We start from the raw sequence: 19,373 nt of genomic DNA on the forward strand, positions 1-19,373 counted from the left end.
TCTCCTTGGGTGGATGGGTGTTTTAGGCAACAATAGTCCTGTACTTAATCCATCCCTTCAAATATTTCAGTCCAGATGTTCTTTACAGGATTGCCAAAATCATTCATTTGGATATCCGATCAGGAGTGGATATTTTCAACATCTCCTCTGCATTTCTATGGCTTCCATTCATTTTGAAAGAAATGTATTGTTCAATAGCTAGATGCAATGATATGAGTCATCCCACCAAGTCTCCATAACACCTATTAAATCATATCTTCCTTCTATTGCTAGGTGTTCAAGCTCATTTCGTTTATTTCTCATACTCTGAGGATTAGTGTAAAGACAATAGATGACACAAAAAGCACAACATATCAAGAACAAAGATGAGACAAACAGTTGTAGAGTAGAACATTCAAGAGGACTAACCATATTAGTCTGTTAAGCCAAGCACAGGAAAGGAGTTCTGCTGTAGCGGACTATAATGCCTCATTATGCACATAGTGATTATAATGCCTCATTATGCATATAGTGAAGTCATGACTTTAATGGAAGAAGTGGGCAGTAGAATATGTTGCCAACTGTATTGATGGCAGTGGAATAAATTACCAACTATATTGCTGCTGATACACATAACAACAATTTATTCCAAAGGTATGTAGATGAGCTCAATTTGTGCCCCTTGAGTTAATTTCATATGTAATCCTTTGGCTTTATTTTGTAAGAGATCAGTTCAAATCTTAAGAGATATCTGTCCCTTTTCAAGCCAACTGCTTGGAAAGAATGACAGGAACACAAAGAAAATGATGGAAAAAGAGGCATGTCAGACAGAGAAAGTGTCACTCATAAATTTTTGTCACTAATGTCATCCTCTATTGACTTAAGCCTCATTTGCAATGCAGCCAGTGATAGAAAACGGCTACATGCTCGGATTTACAATATGGTGATAGGATACACTGGGAGATAAGAAATAGCATCATAGTAAGAGCAATCATGCATCTAAGAAGTGTTGGCACTGCTAGCAGCAAATCTCCAGCATTTCTGGCAGAATCTTTCCCAATTCTACCCACAATTGCTTCTATGCCTCAGCTTTAATAAAAACATGATTAGAAGTGCATTAAAGTGCTGAGAAATACTTGAGAGCCAGCTACAAAGTGGCCTTGTCCTTCTTCTGAATGGGAACAAAATGTGTGTGAGGGTAGGATACACTTACGTGAAGGAAATTGCCAGAAGAAATGAAAGAAGATGAAGATGCAGCAGGCCTAGCAGTCCAGTGATCTATACGACAAGTCTTATGAATTTGTGTGAGGAGTAAGTCAAAGGAATACTAAAAATCAACTAAAGTATTTCTCTGTATGTGGACAGATGCTGCATCTCATTTTCGTCAATATGATCTACTTGACTGTTATGAAAGGAGATGTCAATAAGATACTTTTTTTCACCCTACAGAAGTCACCTGAGATAACATCCACCTTTACTATACTTTTTAGGCCCCACTACAAGCCTCAATAAAGTTTTTAAGAAAGCTAAGGTAGAATTAGTGGGGTCATAGAGAAAACAACATGGCTGGAAATAAATTTTAAAAATAACTACTTGCTTTTCATTAATCACAAAATATCCTTAATGAACGAATTAAAAATATTTAACCTTTTATATCTTAATCTGTGTTCACTAAGAGGATTATAGTCATTAGTGAATTTTGCAAAAGCCTTAGTTCTGGAACACAGATGCAGAAGAAAGAAAATCAAGTTAATTTTTATTCAAACAAAACACCTCACATCACTCTGTGTGATAAATTACTTTAATTATTTCCATCTTGCTAAACCTATGTTTCTGTAATTTTAAGCAAGCAATAAATTGCCTGTTGTTTTAAACAATTTATACAGCTTTGAGAAAGGAAACTTTGAGAACAAAGAGTAACAGGGAAACAAATATTAAAAACTTAGATGTGATTTATATATTTCTGCAATACTTTTGAAACACACAGCCCTGAAGGCTTATAATGAGGCAGATTTTTTTTTAACTTTGATTTTGTAGTTAATTAAATATTTAGTATTTATTTCAATTTCAGAGTATTTTTACATTGTTCTAATGCATTAGTTGAGCTTAATCAAAATAGAAATATCAGGCTGTTATAAAAATTAAACCCAACACTTGGATTTCCCTTTGCCAGATGTATTCACACAAAGGGTGGGTCATGCAGTGTAATCTGGAAAGTAACATTGTAGGTTAATTGCCACACACATTTTCTAAGACTTTTTGACTGGATAGCAATATAATTATTTTATTTTTTAAATTTGCTATTAATTTATTTCAATTTAGTTATATGTGTATCTATTTTACTGGACTGCAACTGAAATAAAAGTTTTCTCTCTTTAGATTAGGAGTTACACTTAATAGTCTAAATCAGTAGTTCTCAACATAGGTCATATACTCACCCCCCACCCCCACCCCCAAGGGGCCATGCCTTATTTCTAGGGGACCACAGTAAGTTTCTGAGGGAGCCACCCAAACTTAGCTGCCAGGTGCATGGTCAATTTGTCATACTCCTCTGCTAATTTCAGCAGCTTAGATTAATAAACGGTAGAGATGGTAAAGTACCTTTTTTCCAACTTACAGGAATTATGAGGGCGGTGACAGAGGTAAGTGTAGCTCAGAAGGGGGCCATGAGTAAAAAAAGGTTGAGAACTGTGGTCTAAATGACCTTGTCCAGCCTTATGATTTTAATAGCTCATGTATATATTCCATACAAAGAATCAACATATTGATATAAACATCCATATAAAGAATGTTTCTTATTTTGGAAATAATCTCTAATTAAGAGGTCTAGCATTTCCTTACTTTGAGGTCTGTAAAATCCTATCCATTTATATTCTGTGGTACAGATTTTTAAACTTGCTCAAATGAAACAATAAATGCTCTGGGCTTAATTTTATCTCAAGAGGCAAAGTTATGACAGAACATAATAAATAAAAATGAAAAGACAGCAGGTACGCCCAACATAATATAAGATTTATGCATTTTGTACTTTATGTATTTTGTACTTTATGTATTTTGTACTTTATGTACAAAGTTCATGCACAATAATTAAGAATGAATGAATTAAATAATTTTCCATGTATTGGAATAAATTATGGATGATCTAAATTTATTTCTAATTGAAACAATTACAGAGTTTGAATCAGAATTTATTTTGCCTGTAAAGTAAACAGATAAATGAATATAATAGAAAAATAATCTTTTTAAAAAAATCAGTGGGCTTAATTCTATTAATTGTGTTGAGTACCAACCTTACAAACTTACAGTGGGTATCACAAAAATTATTAAATGTAAAACAACACAGATGGGCATGATAAACTGATCTATTTAGCTGATGTCCAGTAAGTCATAAAAATTGATAGTTATCCTTCATATATTGGATATGTGATTCTCAGCAAAAAACAGACCACCTGTATACGAATTCAATCCAATGCAATTACACAGGCTCAACTCAACTTCTCTAGACCTCTAATGTCATCAAAATAAAGACCCCTAATATTTGTCTATAAAGTATATTTAATACCTCATGTGATCCCCTTTATTGTCCTTGTTTCTCACTTTGTTCCCTGCCTTTAAAAAAAATAACAATACCAGAATTTCAAGCCCATCACCAAAGTAATCCTCCACAGTTACTACTTTTGTCTGTTTGGAGATATCCTACTGCTAAGTAGTGGCTACAACTATTTCAATATAAATTGCAAGTGGCAAGTGGCAACTATACTGGGCTGAAAATTTGGATAAAATTAATATGTTTTTATAAAAACATATGTATTTTAACATGTAAAAAATCATGTTAAATGATTCCTAAATATGATGCATGCCTAAAACATAATATTCAAGAGCACAACAAAGAAGAACTGTGGTGGATCAGATCAAAGTCCTATATAGTTCAACCAGATGCCAAGAAGAAATCCTCAAGGACAACAGCAGCCTTTCATTTGTATTCTCCAGCATTTGATACCACTGCTCCACCAGCATTTCTGCCAATTCAGGACAGGCATTACACCTGCGTTCTCATAAAGTCATAGTTTTTCAGCAATTCAGCCAATTCATTTCTGGCTTAGCTGCAACACAGAGGAAATGCTGCAAAAATTGCTTTGCAGCATTAATGAAGGAGCCATGAGCCAGGCAATTTCCCACTGGAGAGAACTCTTGCCTGTTTTCCATGTGGTGGCTCCTCAGCTATCCCACACCCTTACTGAAGTCAAAGCACTACAGCAGCTCATAAATCTTGCCATCCAAAGAACAACATCAAGATTTAAGTTGGTCTTCTGAAATACGCTGTTCTCTGAATTCTTCATGTTAAATCTGCTGAAGGGTAGACAAAAAGATTTCAAGCTCCATGTTGTTCTCTTCCTCCAAAACTAAAGGCAGCACCACTGCTTCTTATAGAAAAAGTAGGTATGCAGAGGTTGGGATTACCTTCCCTCTCCCCAACTCCCCCAAAACAAACAAACAAACAAACAAACAAAACCTGGGCTGGGGCTGTTGTCTTGGAACTCAACAAAGAGAAAGCCAGACACTATGTATGCAAACCAATAAACTGTATACTAGCAGTGGAGATTGTGCTCCTGATTGGGTGGGACTGAGGAAGAGAACCCAAAGCACTCTCTACTCTCCCTTTACAGGTCATTCCTTGAGAAATGGATGAAGAAGCCCTGTGGGTTTGCACAGTCAGCTCCTCCGGTTCACAGAAAGAAAACTAAGCAAATAGTTTACTACAAGATACTCTTTTTTAAAAAAAATATCCATTCAATTGTGTCCAATTCTCAGAGGCTGCCTGGACAAGTGCCTGCAGTTGTCTTGGCAAGGTTTTTCAGAAGTAGTTTGCCATTGTCTCCTTCTCAGGGCTAAGATAGAGAAACTGTCTTTTGCCCAAGGCAGGACTAGAACGTATGGTCTCCCAGCTTCTACCCAGGTACCTTAATCACTGTACCAAACTGGCTCTACAGTATACTATACCTCCTTCACAATCCATTTTTTGTCTCTTGTCAAGTAAGCAAAAAGGCTGGAGAGAACTAGGACATTAAGTCCTGACTTGGTCAGGTTGTGGGAAGAGCAGAATAAATTTTTTTCACCCTGCTGAACTGGAGGTGAAATTCTATAGGTGGAGTGAGGGTGAGGGGGTAGAAATAAAGCAGAGGTGTAGAACATGCTTCCTCAATGAAACTATATGGGAAATGGGAAGAGAAAGATGGAGCTGGGCATAAGTCATAAGGAAATGGGAGGAAGGATCATGGAGAAAAATATCTTTTGACTCATCATCCAAAAACCACCAACCAGGTAGAGTCTAAGATGCATGGAAATGGCTGTGTGGAACCATGGAAGGATTGATATAAAAATGCAATTCACTAAGGTACAGGAAGTAATACAACAGAGATGGTTTTATGATTAAGGTGGGACTAGAACTGGGGCTCTCATGTGGCTGCTCAGCTACCTGAGGATTTAAAAAAAAAACATTCCCAGGGTAGGAAAACCACCTGTGTAGAAATGTTCCATGTTCTCACTTGGAAATATCACAGGCTGCTGAATTAAAAGAAAAATCCCTAAAGCTACTATATGTATCTAAAGTCCCTAAAAGCAAAAAAAAAAAAAAAAAAGCAAAATTGACATAGAATTTAATTTTAGTTGGAAACCATTCTTAGACTACAATCTTATACATGGAATCATGCCATATCCAAAATTTGGGTTCTGCGGTTCATATCTTAATTTGATAAATATTGATTTAATATATTATTTACTACCTACTGTCTTTTTAATTACTTCAGCTGTGTTAACCAAGCACTTTTAGCTAATGTTCAACATGGACATCTGATTAGAAAATGGGTATGGAATATCTTGTAATATCATAAAGTTCTAATGATTATTGGAATATATTAATTTTATGATATTTCAGATTTGTGCCTCATCTGCCTGTATTTCATGATATGGAACCTGGCTCAACACTGGAAAAGTGAAACTCTGCTGACAATACATAATTGGGAGAACAAAACTTGTGAATGTGCAGCTATGGCAAAACTGATAGTAAATTCATAATTTAATTTAAGCAGGAACGGCTCCCCCTATATATGACACATTACACAGCAAGGAAGATTCCAACATTTGGGAAACGGCTTCCAGGAAAAGAATCAAGAGATGAATTAAAAACAACAGATGAAATGACTTAAACAGATATAAGTAATAAACTCCAATGTATAATATTAAAGTTAGCATAAATATTTTAAGTAGTGGTTAGTGGCTGGGGAAAAAGAAGGGAAGGGAAGGGAAGGTGAGAATATGTCACCAAAATTCCCCTTCACAATGTTTTCACTTATGTGCTATCTTTCAGTTTTCAATTTGCCTTTTGTATTTTTATTCTTTGGTACTTTTTAACCTTATGAAGATTGATCGTTCAATCTACCTACCTACGTATCTCTTGCACACACATATATAAAAGTATTTCATGATCTGTACCTGCATTTATTTGTTCCATCACTATTTTATATTCTTTCAAAAATATATAACAATAACGGGGGTGGAGGGGAGTAGAAGGTGAGCAAATTTCAGACATCAAGAAAATCAAGGCACAGTGAGTAGAGCTGGTTAACATAACAGGAGACTTATGAAGAACCTGGGAAGACAAAGGTGGAGCAACCCCATAGCTTTGTTGCCTGTAATCAAAGTGCTATCGCTCCAAGACAGTAGCATATTACTTATCCAATCTATATTTTCTGAGGGTTTTCTCTGAGAAAATGGTTCCTTGATTTGTGGGACAGATTTCCTGCAGCTTCCATTTTCTCATCACAATGCTAAAATTTATTTCTTGGCACTGACTCTTTTCAGTTTAAATGTCTACATGATAAATTATCTCTCTTGTCCTGTATTTTCCTGATGGAAACTCTATACAGTTCTCTGGGAGCTAAATTGGAGGGTATAAAATTTACTACCGTATTTACTTTTTGTCTCATAGAAGCAATTTTCATGGCAACATGAGCATTTATCTTATGCCCAGTTATTATGTGGAGCACAACAGTGCATTAGATGAACAGAGTACCTGCAGGCAGGTAAGGCAGATTTAATTTAGTTGTTGACTTGCACTCCTATGTTTTATTCTGTCAAGATAACAGGTACTTCACTGGAAATATAAAGAAAGAGGAAGTATGAAAAATAGCATAAGCAGCGGCAGCCACAATTTTTAATAACCGTTTCATTCCCCTTTGATGAAACCAATTGTTTATTCTGGCATATGGGTAAAGCAGAATGGCACAAAGAACACTTGAAGCACATTTTCAATCACTTGATAGGGCATGCCACATCTTTTATATTTCAAAAGGAAAGTAATGTTAGCAGGTGAGGCAAACTTTTTTTTAAAATGCCTCTGAATGCAAATACAGAAAGCAACAGGGTTTGGTTCTTTAAAGAGAGATTTTCCCCACAAAATCCATTTCTGTTGTATTAGTAATTACTTTTTAAAAACAAGTAAGCACACCTGAGAAATAGACAATGTGATTAGAAAATATTATTAAGCTCTCTCTGTGTTGTTATTTTAACACAGTTCTATCAGCAAGCCAAAATGGTCATTCTCTAATTTACAGCATTTCCAAGAAGATATATCCTTTATTTGTCAAAATGTGCCTTGTGGAGAACCACAGAAGGTGCAACTGGGTTATAATTAAAACCTCAAAAGGGGTATATCGCAGGTACCATTTCACTGGGCAAGATAGACAAGCCATGTTTTCTACGTAACACCAAAAAGGAAAAAAAAAAGTTGAACCACTTTATTGACTAAAATGTATCTGGGATTTTGACCGAAAGTCTTTGATCAAATTTGCTATACATCTTTCACCATGATGAGAAGCTAAAGCCTTAAATTAATAAAATATTATTAATATTGCATTATATAATATTGACATAATAATAATAATAATAATAATAATAATAATAATAATAATAGGTATTATTGCAATCAAAACTCTTCACATTAAGTATTTAAAGAAAATGGTGCACTGATGCAAACAGCAAGATTTTATTTATGTATTTATGTTTTAGATTTTGGAAGCTGAAGGCAGGGTATACTCCCTCTTCCAAAAGCAACCCTATCTAGTAGGCTGAGTAGAGAATGAATGAATAGCACAAAACCATCCAGTGAGTTTCCACGGCTGAGGCTGGACTTGAAACTGGGTATTTTTCATCCTAGTTCACCACCTTAGCTATTATATCATGGGAGTTCTTTCGCTAGAATGCATGGCAAGTTTTGGTTTCCAAATTTTTTACCAGGGCAGAGAACTAAAAATAATTGCAGCCTTCCAGACCAAACTGCTCAGGGAATGAGTATTTCTAGTTGTAATGACACCATTCACCATATCCCCTTCTCCCTAGATTCTTTCTGTTTGCTACAACAACCTTGGCTGAAGAATTCTCCAACATGAAGACTGAGGTTATGCCAGATCCTTTCTTGGTAGCACAGATCCTCTAGGCCACCTCAGCCATCCTACTTGTTTGCCACCCACACTACTGAAGATGAAGATCTAACTATAAAGGCTCCTGGGTCTTGTCTATTTTGATATTGAGAATGCTGAAGGGCATACAGTACATATTCAAAAGTGAAACCCAAATGTTAACTGGTACTCACTACTATGCTGGTCAGCCTTTCTACCACTGAGCCTATAAAGTAGTCTTGGTATGAGGCTGAAAATCTGTGTTGAGTATTAGCCACACTTATTTGAAAATCTTGCACTGGTTCTAAATAGTTTTTCATCAAAATTTCCACTGTTAAGAAGAAGGATGCTGTAGGAATCTCGGAGCTACAAAAGTGGAGGTAAAACTGGCCAGCGATGCTAGAACTGTGCCTTGCATGATGTTTGAAGGACTACAGCAGTATGCAAGGGGTACCTCTGGCTGATGAGGATGAATGGAATTAGATGGAGACTTGCTGTGATCTGTGGGTCCCCAAGAGATTCTCACTGTGTTGGATCAACTCCTTGGGGCAAGTATGTTCCTCACATTGACAGCACAAGAAAATCACAAGAAAAATAGAGGAGGTGTATAAAAATTACAATAAATACTAGAAATCAGAGAATACACCATTAAGGTACAAAAAGATCAGTGTGATGGAGAACCATTAAAATATTTCCAAGTACCTTTAAGAGGATCCAGCCTGTCATCCACCTGACCATTCTCACTGCCCAGCAGACATTCTTGTAGAGATCAGTATTTACTACTCCAGGATCTACAGCATTAACCGTCACATGGCTCCCTTCTAACATCAGGAGATGTTGCAGTCGATAGCTGAATAATACAAGGGCAAGTTTGCTTTGAGCATAAGCTCCGTGGGGTGAATACAAGCAACTGCACACAGGAAAAAAGAAGAATCATATAAAAATAAATATAATTTCAAAAGGTAGCATGACACAGTTTTCAGATACTTGGTGGTAACTTATGAAAGGGAATTATGAATTATGAAAAGGAAATTATGAAAAGCTGCAACACAGCAGGAAAACTCTCCATAATCACTTATTATATTGCAGGAACCAATGTACCCTATGCTGAGTGATTTATGGAAAACGTTTGAGATAAATTAGTATAAACCAGAAGTGGGCAGTTTTTGGCAGCTAGGACCTCACCAAAGACTTTTTGGGAGGAGATAAGGGTTAAAGTGGATCAAGCTTTCCTTGGTTTCAGGAAACAGTTCTATGAAGCCTAATATAAGACTTACAGTTTTAATTTATCTTTTGCATGAAAATAGAAAAAATTATGCCACCATTTTTCACAACAGTTGTAAAAAGACACTCTAGAAGCCACAGAGAATGATCACATGCAGCTGTGGGCCATAAGTTTTCAGCCTCTGCTGTAGACTATAATCAAAAAGTGTCCCATAGCACTCTCTCATGCTAACATTTTTTAAAAGGTATAAGCTTTTGTGAGTTTATGCCTTTTAATAAAATTTGTTGTTTAAAAGTACTACTGGATTCCTTTTGATTTCTGGCTAACATAGGCTGACATGTTTCTCCTCCTACAATTTAAATCACAGTGCAAGCCAAAAAACTTCTTCTTTAGAGTATTAGAATGAAAACTTCAGAATGCCATGTATATGATTCCATTTTCTATAATTTCCAAAAATCCCTTCTTGCTTCAAATACAAACAGTCCCATGCTATAGAGTTCACAAGCCAGGCCTGTGGCAATTATCTACTGTACATTAAATAGTAAGTATGCTTTGAATGACAGCCAGTTTGGTGTAATGATTAAAGGAGCCAGACTAGAAACCAGGAGACCATGAGTTCTAGTGCCACCTTAGGTAAAAAGTCAGCTGGGTGACTTTGGGGCAGTCACTCTCAGCCCTAGGAAGAAGGCCATGGCAAATCACTTCTGAAAATCTTTGCCAAGAAAACTGCAGAAACTCAGCCAGGCAATTTCCAGGAGTTAACACTGACTTGAAGGCAACCACACATAGCTTTATATACAATGGAGGCAAAGTAAACATGAATATAGGGTAAAAACAATTTTCCATAATAACATAATTTACATTAAAGAATGTTGACAATGGCTGTGTAACTCAGAAATGATAAGGTCTAATTTTTTACAACTTCATTTCAAATCACCTTCCTAGAAATATATGGATCTTCTGTTCAAAATAGTATTGAACATGCCAGTGGCAAGAATGGAATGTTTCAGTAGGACTCTGAAGATCCCCAGTCTTCAGCTACAACACTCAAGGGTTAATGTGAAACTTAATTTAATGCATATTTTATTGTGCAGTCATGACTGCAAAGCCAGAGGTCATAAATTAGCACATTACTGTGAACATCATGGGGGTATACACACACACACACACTGATAAGGGCATATCTAAGTGATACTGCCTTCTCCCTTTGGTACACATAACCATGCTGTGACAAATTACGTGTTCAGATTAATAATGGATATAATTAATAGGGTACACCCTCCCCCCCCAAATGCTGAACTTTAAGTGTGGGAAGAGCTCCAGGATGTAGGCAAGTTATGTAGCATCTAATGTACAAGAAACATTATCTGAAACTGGCCAATTAGATTACGCCAAATTCATCCCACTTCTAAAACACCTGTACCAGTTCAACATCAGCTTTGAACACCTTTGTGATCCCATGATGTTCACAGTATTTGACAGCTTACTTCTATTGGTAAATAATAACGTTTTAAGTTGTAAGAACAGTACCATTTACTCATTTTAATACCGACAGTCTATGGAGCTCATGTGGAGTCCATGCTGCCAATTGTAGAAAGCCCTGCTTCACAATATTTCTTGGCTCTTCAGCTTCAGGTCTTTCGAGAATAAAGGTGGCTTGCTGGCTTTCCAGCTCCCTCTCATTGGTTTTTGGGGAGAGGGGAAGGGGAAATAGAAGGCCACACACATGTATGGTACTGATTCCCCAAACACTCGTATATGGCACTTAAAATAAGAAATGAAATGGTGAAATAAGAAATGGTGCGTGGATGGCTATGTGTGTATGTGAGTGTGTACAAGAAAATTATTTTATTTCATTCCTCTGTTGTGTTGATAGAGGCGAAGGAATTTTTATTACCGGAGGACCTGCAAGAGCTTGAGGAAGAGTAGTGATTTTTGCTCTTTGCATTTTGAGATTAGCAAGTTTGAAGATGATAACGGATCATCCAAAATGGATTATTTCCTATTTCCTATCTGACGCTTCTTGACTGTTTCTGTTACAAGTGGTGAGTGCAATATATATCTAAAGTAAAACTTAGAATGAAATAGTGAAAACTATAAACATAATTATTACATTAACAAGTCTGCCACCACAGAAAATCCAGTTACATGCAGGAGTCACCTTTTTACCAAGATGCCAGTGCTTTGTGTCAATATGGACGCAAGAAGCTCTTAGGTCCTTGCTCTTCAGTAATGTGAATGGAGTTATCCTTAACATTTTTTTCAATAAAATGTTGAATATAGTGCACTGAACTGAGAAACAGGGAGGCCCTCCAGGCAATCCTGCGTGACAGAGGTCAAACTGTCCCTCCACAACCAGCCTCACAGTGTTATCACAGCAGATGGGCAATCACTGCTGCTTCTTGTCATTGTGTTGTTTTCTCAACAATCCTGTAAACATTATTTACAAATACAGCTTCAGAAACAGTCGTATATCTCTGCTGTATGCTTCAGATAGTTTGATCCCTGGAAGGATTTTTGTCTCACCCCATTTTCCAGCTCTTGGCTTCCATTGTTACGAAGAGCTGGTAAGGTTAAGAAAAGTGCCCAAGTGCAGAATGGTTGATAATCTTAACTGATCAATGTGCACATTTTAATGTGGGCTTTTCATTCTAAAAAAGAATCTTCATCCTTGATGCTCAATTAAACAAACCACTTCTTTTCAATTTCTCTCTTCCTTTCTCCCTCCAGAAGCTATTCTTGCTTCTTTTATATCCAAGAACAGACATATTTTTGCACAGACACCTTATTGCCCCTTAACTGAGGAACAATTACATATGGTCTAGAGTATCTTGCACCATATCTTATGTTAGAATGGAATAACTCTCCTTATTTTGCCTGGTACAGTACCTTTTACTTCAGGTGTTCTTTTCTCATATTCCACTGAACACAAGACTCAGTGTACTATGTAAAAAAGATAACATAACATAAAACTTAACATAACAACATAATGCAAGAAAGCCAGTTTGGTCTAATGGTTAAGGCACCAGGCTAGAAACCAGGAGTCTGTGAGTTCTAGTCCCACCTTAGGCATGAAAGCTGCCTGGGTGATCTTGGGCCAGTCACTCTCAGCCCAACCCACCTCATAGTGTTGTTGTTGTTGTGGGGAAAATAGAAAGAGGAAGGAGTATTAGGTATGATCCTCGCCTTGAGTTATTTATAAAAATAATAAAGGTGGAATAAAAAAATCTTAAAACAAACCATAACATAACACTAATCTAAATTAGGCTTCAATTACTGGGGTGTGTGTGTTGTGCTATGTTCTTTTATTCATTTAACTGTTGCTACTTAAAATGTACACATTATTAAGGAGATACTGATGTATATTGATTGACAGAAGTTGGAACAATACATCAAGGGCTACTCATGTCAATTCTAACATTCTGGAGGCCTTTTACCTATCCAGACTTCTGTTTTGGGTTCCCTTTTTAGAGACACGTAATTGAGTAGAGCTTACAATTAGAGAGCTATAATTAAATTACTGCTGCCAGGAGTCAGGATTTTCTGTCTCGCAAAAACTTGGTATATATTTTTATATCAAGGGCTCTAAAAGTCTGGGTTGCTAGTTGGAGACTGAGAAGGTCACAATTATTTCCAGGCCCATAATGAGTTTTGAGAGCACTCTGTTCTGCCTATGGAACACTGATAGTTTACTTACATATAAAGCTGGAACACACTGAAAATTCAGTACAGCTTCTTCAGGTAAGTGGAAAGCAAAGCATGGAGTGACTGTCGATATTCCTCTCACTTTACCAATGCACAAAGTAGGCAGCAAAGCTAGAAGAAAGTTTTGAGAGTGCTCCCACTTCACCTGCTCAAGCCAAACAGCCTGTGTGCGCCAAGGCTGAAAATGGGCAAAGCTCCTTCTAGCTTTCCTTAGAGGCAAAGTGGCTTATTCATGCAGAGCTATACCAAGGCCAAAGCACGTTTTTACAGGCATAGCAGGAGCAAAATCCTGAGCAAGTTTTGAAAGACTGCTAAATCCTTTAGCCATCTGTTGAAAAATCTGCCAACCATTCCAATTTTTATTTTACATTTAAAAAAAAAAATGATTTTGTTATTTATTTAGCTTTATTCATGTGGGAGCTCACATAGATTTATTTATCACTTTATGTGGCAGCAGTATAATAATGTTTGAGAACCTCCTTTTTATATATAAAAACCATTCCACTTAGTTTCTCAAACTACTTTCCTCCAATTCTTATAGATCATCTAAACTGCAGAAGCATCACACTGACAAGAAAGGTTTTTATTGCCAAAGTCATGGTATTCCCAGTTGTAACATATCGCTGTGAAACCTGGACCATCAGAAAGGCTGAATGAAGGCAAACTGATGCCTCTGAATTATGGTGCTAGGCAATTGTTGAGAATACCTTAGGTTGCAGAAAGAATCAATGATTCAACACTAGATGAAGTAAAAATAGACAGCTCACTGGAAGTACTGACAATGAAGCTAAAGCTTAAATATTTTGAACACATAATGCAAAGGTAAGAATTATTGGAGAAGACCCTGATGCTTAGAAAAGTTGAAATCAATCTTCAAAGGTTAACAGAAGACAAGGTACTATTACTACAAGTATGAGCATTCAGAGAAGCAGTTACTGATAGGGAATTATAGCAGACTAGTTTGTGAGCTGCCCAGAGTCACATATGTGAGATGGGCAGCTATATAAATTGGAATAAGTAAATAAATGAAATGAAATGAAATTATGTCCAATTACATTATAAGCCTTGAGGCACAACAAGAAATCCATTAGGAATGAATTCAAGCCAACATTTTGCTATATATCTTTATAAAAACACTGCACACAGTAAGATCATTCTTAATAAAAATCCACATGTATCTGAAGATATTTAAATATCTTCTTAATAATTATGCCTATATTTGTGATGTGCTACAGATATTCCATCCTCTAGGGGTAATTTTGGCATCAGACTTACAAATGCTTTGAATAAGTTCAAACACAGAAGTCAGATATCTCTGTATGATGTCTTCTCTTTTATAAGTACTAATGTACTGAAATAATTTGTACTTAAATTATACTTTAAACACTGTTCATTAGGTAGAAATATACCTGTATTTAATTTCCTAGAGACACTTGTCAGGGAAGTAAGTTACGGCAATAGTCACAGCTCTAACCACTCAGGCAGTTTGTGCAATTTTATTTTTGTTGCCAAGAAAACTTTATATAAACGTAGTTGCCTACTAGATTACTCACACTGCCACTTGGAGCCATTTTGGAGTAGAGTAGCATAGAAATACCAGGACTAAATAAATAGCTGACAATAGGTGTGAAACTCATTTGTTATTTTCTCCATACTACTTGTACCTTACTGCTTAAATCTATCACTTTGAAGTGACACAAAACTTTGATAATTAGTAATTCAAAAGGAGGAATGTTCTTCTCTTGTTTTTTGTTACATGAAAATAATATGAAGGACTCATGGCAACTGCATGAAATTGACTGTTATTTCAATTAAAATGAATGGAGAAAGACCTCCAGGCAAGACAACAGATTTCATAGATGTTAGATATAAAAATAATGAAAACACGGACCAGAGATCTCTGAAAAGGAACTTACTTTATTTGAGCGGTTTGCAAAGCGCAGTGGGCACCTTGACCAGGCTACGCAGAGTCTGATTGAAAGGAGAGATGCCACACCCAAAATTACAAATACACACTTTTTTATACCTTTACCTGTTTCGTCTCCCTCCCCCACCCTTTTCTGGCCTGTTTCTCCATTGGCTGGATACTCTCAGACGCACAATCTTCCGACCGCCTCATCCCCTGGACCCCTCTATCTTATTTTGCTTACGCTTGTAAAAGCCTCATTTTGAAACATTTAAAACATTCCAAGGTTTTCACACATTGAAGTCTTTATAGGCCAATTTCTCATATGGTGACATTTACTCTATCTCCTTGCTTAGCACATCCTGGAGCCTTCGTTTGAAGTTGTTCTTATCACACATCTGGCATATGTCTCCCCTGTTGGTCAGTGTTAGGCTACAAGACATCTGAATGCTAAGCTTTTAATTAGGCCCATTTCTTTCCTTTGTTCCTTTTGAAAGTATTCTAAGTTGTTACCTTATTTGTAAGCCTGCCAGTTTCCACCTCATTATCCCAAGGCTTTTACACATTTAAATCTTTGTTGTTGTTTATTCGTTTAGTCGCTTCCGACTCTTCGTGACTTCGTGGACCAGCCCACGCCAGAGCTTCCTGTCGGTCGTCAACATCCCCAGCTCCCCCAGGGACGAGTCCGTCACCTCTAGAATATCATCCATCCACCTTGCCCTTGGTCGGCCCCTCTTCCTTTTGCCTTCCACTCTCCCTAGCATCAGCATCTTCTCCAGGCTGTCCTGTCTTCTCATTATGTGGCCAAAGTATTTCAGTTTTGCCTTTAATACCATTTCCTCAAGTGAGCAGTCTGGCTTTATTTCCTGGAGGATGGACTGGTTTGATCTTCTTGCAGTCCAAGGCACTCTCAGAATTTTCCTCCAACACCACAGTTCAAAAGCATCAATCTTCCTTCTCTCAGCCATCCTTATGGTCCAGCTCTCGCAGCCATATGTTACTATGGGGAACACCATTGCTTTAATGATGCGGACCTTTGTTGTCAGTGTGATGTCTCTGCTCTTAACTATTTTATCGAGATTTGTCATTGCTCTTTTCCCAAGGATTAAGCGTCTTCTGATTTCCTGACTGCAGTCAGCATCTGCAGTAATCTTCGCACCTAGGAATACAAAGTCTTTCACTGCTTCTACATTTTCTCCCTCTATTTGCCAGTTACCAATCAAGATGGTTGCCATAATCTTGGTTTTTTTGAGGTTTAGCCGCAAACCAGCTTTTGCACTTTCTTCTTTCACCTTCATCATAAGGCTCCTCAGTTCCTCTTCACTTTCAGCCATCAAAGTGGTATCATCTGCATATCTGAGATTGTTAATGTTTCTTCCAGCAATTTTAACTCCAGCCTTGGATTCCTCAAGGCCAGCTTGTCGCATGATGTGTTCTGCATACAAGTTGAATAGGTAGGGTGAGAGTATACAGCCCTGCCGTACTCCTTTCCCAATCTTAAACCAGTCCGTTGTTCCGTGGTCTGTTCTTACTGTTGCTACTTGGTCGTTATACAGATTCTTCAGGAGGCAGACAAGATGACTTGGTATCCCCATACCACTGAGAACCTGCCACAATTTGTTATGGTCCACACAGTCAAAGGCTTTAGAATAGTCAATAAAACAGAAATAGATGTTTTTCTGAAACTCCCTGGCTTTTTCCATTATCCATCGGATATTGGCAATTTGGTCCCTAGTTCCTCTGCCTTTTCTAAACCCAGCTTGTACATCTGGCAATTCTCGCTCCATGAACTGCTGAAGTCTACCTTGCAGGATCTTGAGCATTACCTTACTGGCATGTGAAATGAGTGCCACTGTTCGATAGTTTGAACAGTCTTTAGTGTTTCCCTTTTTTGGTATGGGGATATAAGTTGATTTTTTACAATCTGATGGCCATTCTTGTGTTTTCCAAATTTGCTGGCATATAGCATGCATTACCTTGACAGCATCATCTTGCAAGATTTTGAACAGTTCAGCTGGGATGCCGTCGTCTCCTGCTGCCTTGTTATTAGCAATGGTTCTTAAGGCACACTCAACCTCACTCTTCAGGATGTCTGGCTCTAGCTCACTGACCACACCGTCAAAGCTATCCCTGATATTGTTATCCTTCCTATACAGGTCTTCTGTATATTCTTGCCACCTTTTCTTGATCTCTTCTTCTTCTGTTAGGTCCTTGCCATCTTTGTTTTTGATCATACCCATTTTGGCCTGGAATTTACCTCCTATGTTTCTAATTTTCTGGAAGAGGTCTCTTGTCCTTCCTATTCTCTTCTCTTCTTCCACTTCCGTGCATTGCTTGTTTAAAAATAATTCCTTATCTCTTCTGGCTAACCTCTGGATTTTGCATTTAATTGGGCATATCTCCCCCTATCACTGTTGCCTTTTGCTTTCCTTCTTTCTTGGGCTACTTCTAGTGCCTCGGCAGACAGCCATTTTGCCTTCTTGGTTTTCTCTTTCTTTGGGATGTATTTTGTTGCCGCCTCCTGAACAATGCTGCCAACGTCTGTCCAGAGTTCTTCCGGGACCCTATCTACTAAGTCCAGTCCCCTAAATCTATTCTTCACCTCCACTGCATATTCCTTAGGAATATTAGTGAGCTCATATCTAGCTGATCTGTGGGTCTTCCCTAATCTCTTCAGTCTGATCCTAAATTGTGCAAGAAGAAGTTCATGATCTGAACTACAGTCAGCTCCAGGTCTTGTTTTTACCGCCTGTACAGATGTCCGCCACCTTTGGCTGCAAAGGATGTAGTCAATCTGATTTCGGTGTTGTCCATCTGGTGAAGTCCATGTATAAAGCCGTCTCTTAGGTTGTTGGAAGAGAGTGTTTGTTATGCAGAGTGAATTGTCTTGGCAAAATTCTATCAGCCTATGTCCTGCTTCATTTTGTTCTCCCAGGCCATACTTACCTGTAATTCGAGGTGTCATTTGACTGCCCACCTTAGCATTCCAGTCTCCTGTGATGAAAATAACATCTCTTTTAGGCGTGTTGTCCAGTAGGTGCTGCAGATCCTCATAGAACTGCTCTACTTCAGCTTCTTCAGCATTTGTGGTTGGGACGTATATTTGGATCACTGTGATGTTAGATGGCTTGCCCTGAATTTGAATTGAGATCATTCTGTCGTTTTTTGGGTTGTATCCAAGCACTGCTTTAGCCACTTGACTATTAATTATGAAGGCTACTCCATTTCTTCTGTGGTCCTCTTGTCCACAGTAGTAGATCTGGTGGTCATTTGATGTGAAGTGGCCCATTCCAGTCCATTTCAGTTCACTGACGCCCAGAATGTCTATCTTTCTCACCAATAACCACATCCAATTTGCCCTGGCTCATAGATCTTACATTCCAGGTTCCAATGGTGTGTTGATCCTTAGAACATCGGATTCGCCGTTCACCACCAGCACCGTCGGCCGCTAGCCGTCCTTTCGGCTTTGAGATAGCTGCGTCATCACGTCTGGGGCTAGTTGAGCTCATCCTCTGTTCCTCCCCAGTAGCATTTTGACCATCTTCCGACCTGGGGGTCTCATCTTCCGATGGTATACCGACATATCTCTGGTTGTACTGATCCATTTAGTTTTCACGGCAAGAATACTGGGGTGGGTTGCCATTACCTTCCCCAGGGATCGCATTTAGTCTGACCTGTCTGTCATGACCTTCCCGTCTTGGGTGGCCCTTCACGGTTTAGCTCATGGCATCATTGAGGTGCTCAAGCTCCAGCACCACGACAAGGTAATGATCCTTTGCTGAAGCATTTAAATCTTAGTTCTTATCATTTGGTGAGCTTTCCCTACTATCTCTTTCTGTCTTCGTGTTAGTTTAATTATTTAACATTGTGTTACTTACTAGCTTAAACTTTTTACACATATTGCGTCTTTGCTATTACCTAATATTAGTATTTACACCTTAAAATCTCCCCCAACCATGATCTATATGTTATTGCCTTATATGGCTATATATATATATATATATAGATCTTCATTATTTTTTTTACAAATTGTATTTTTCCATATCTTACAACAGATACACTGCTAGCACAATTGTCCTTAATCTCCTAGTGACTGCACATG

General features: G+C 37.8%; 1 protein-coding gene across 1 annotated transcript in view; it reads right to left on the reverse strand.

Annotated features, from left to right (window-relative positions):
* ZBED1 (zinc finger BED-type containing 1) overlaps positions 1 to 19,373 on the reverse strand; it is a 124,605-nt gene that overhangs the window by 11,830 nt on the left and 93,402 nt on the right. The window contains exon 6 of the mRNA XM_063305044.1: positions 9,138 to 9,345. Coding sequence (XP_063161114.1) covers positions 9,138 to 9,345 — 208 coding nt within the window. The remainder of the gene's footprint in view (positions 1 to 9,137; positions 9,346 to 19,373) is intronic.

Source organism: Candoia aspera, chromosome 5 (genome assembly GCF_035149785.1).
Source record: "Candoia aspera isolate rCanAsp1 chromosome 5, rCanAsp1.hap2, whole genome shotgun sequence".
NCBI classification, from domain to species: domain Eukaryota; kingdom Metazoa; phylum Chordata; class Lepidosauria; order Squamata; family Boidae; genus Candoia; species Candoia aspera.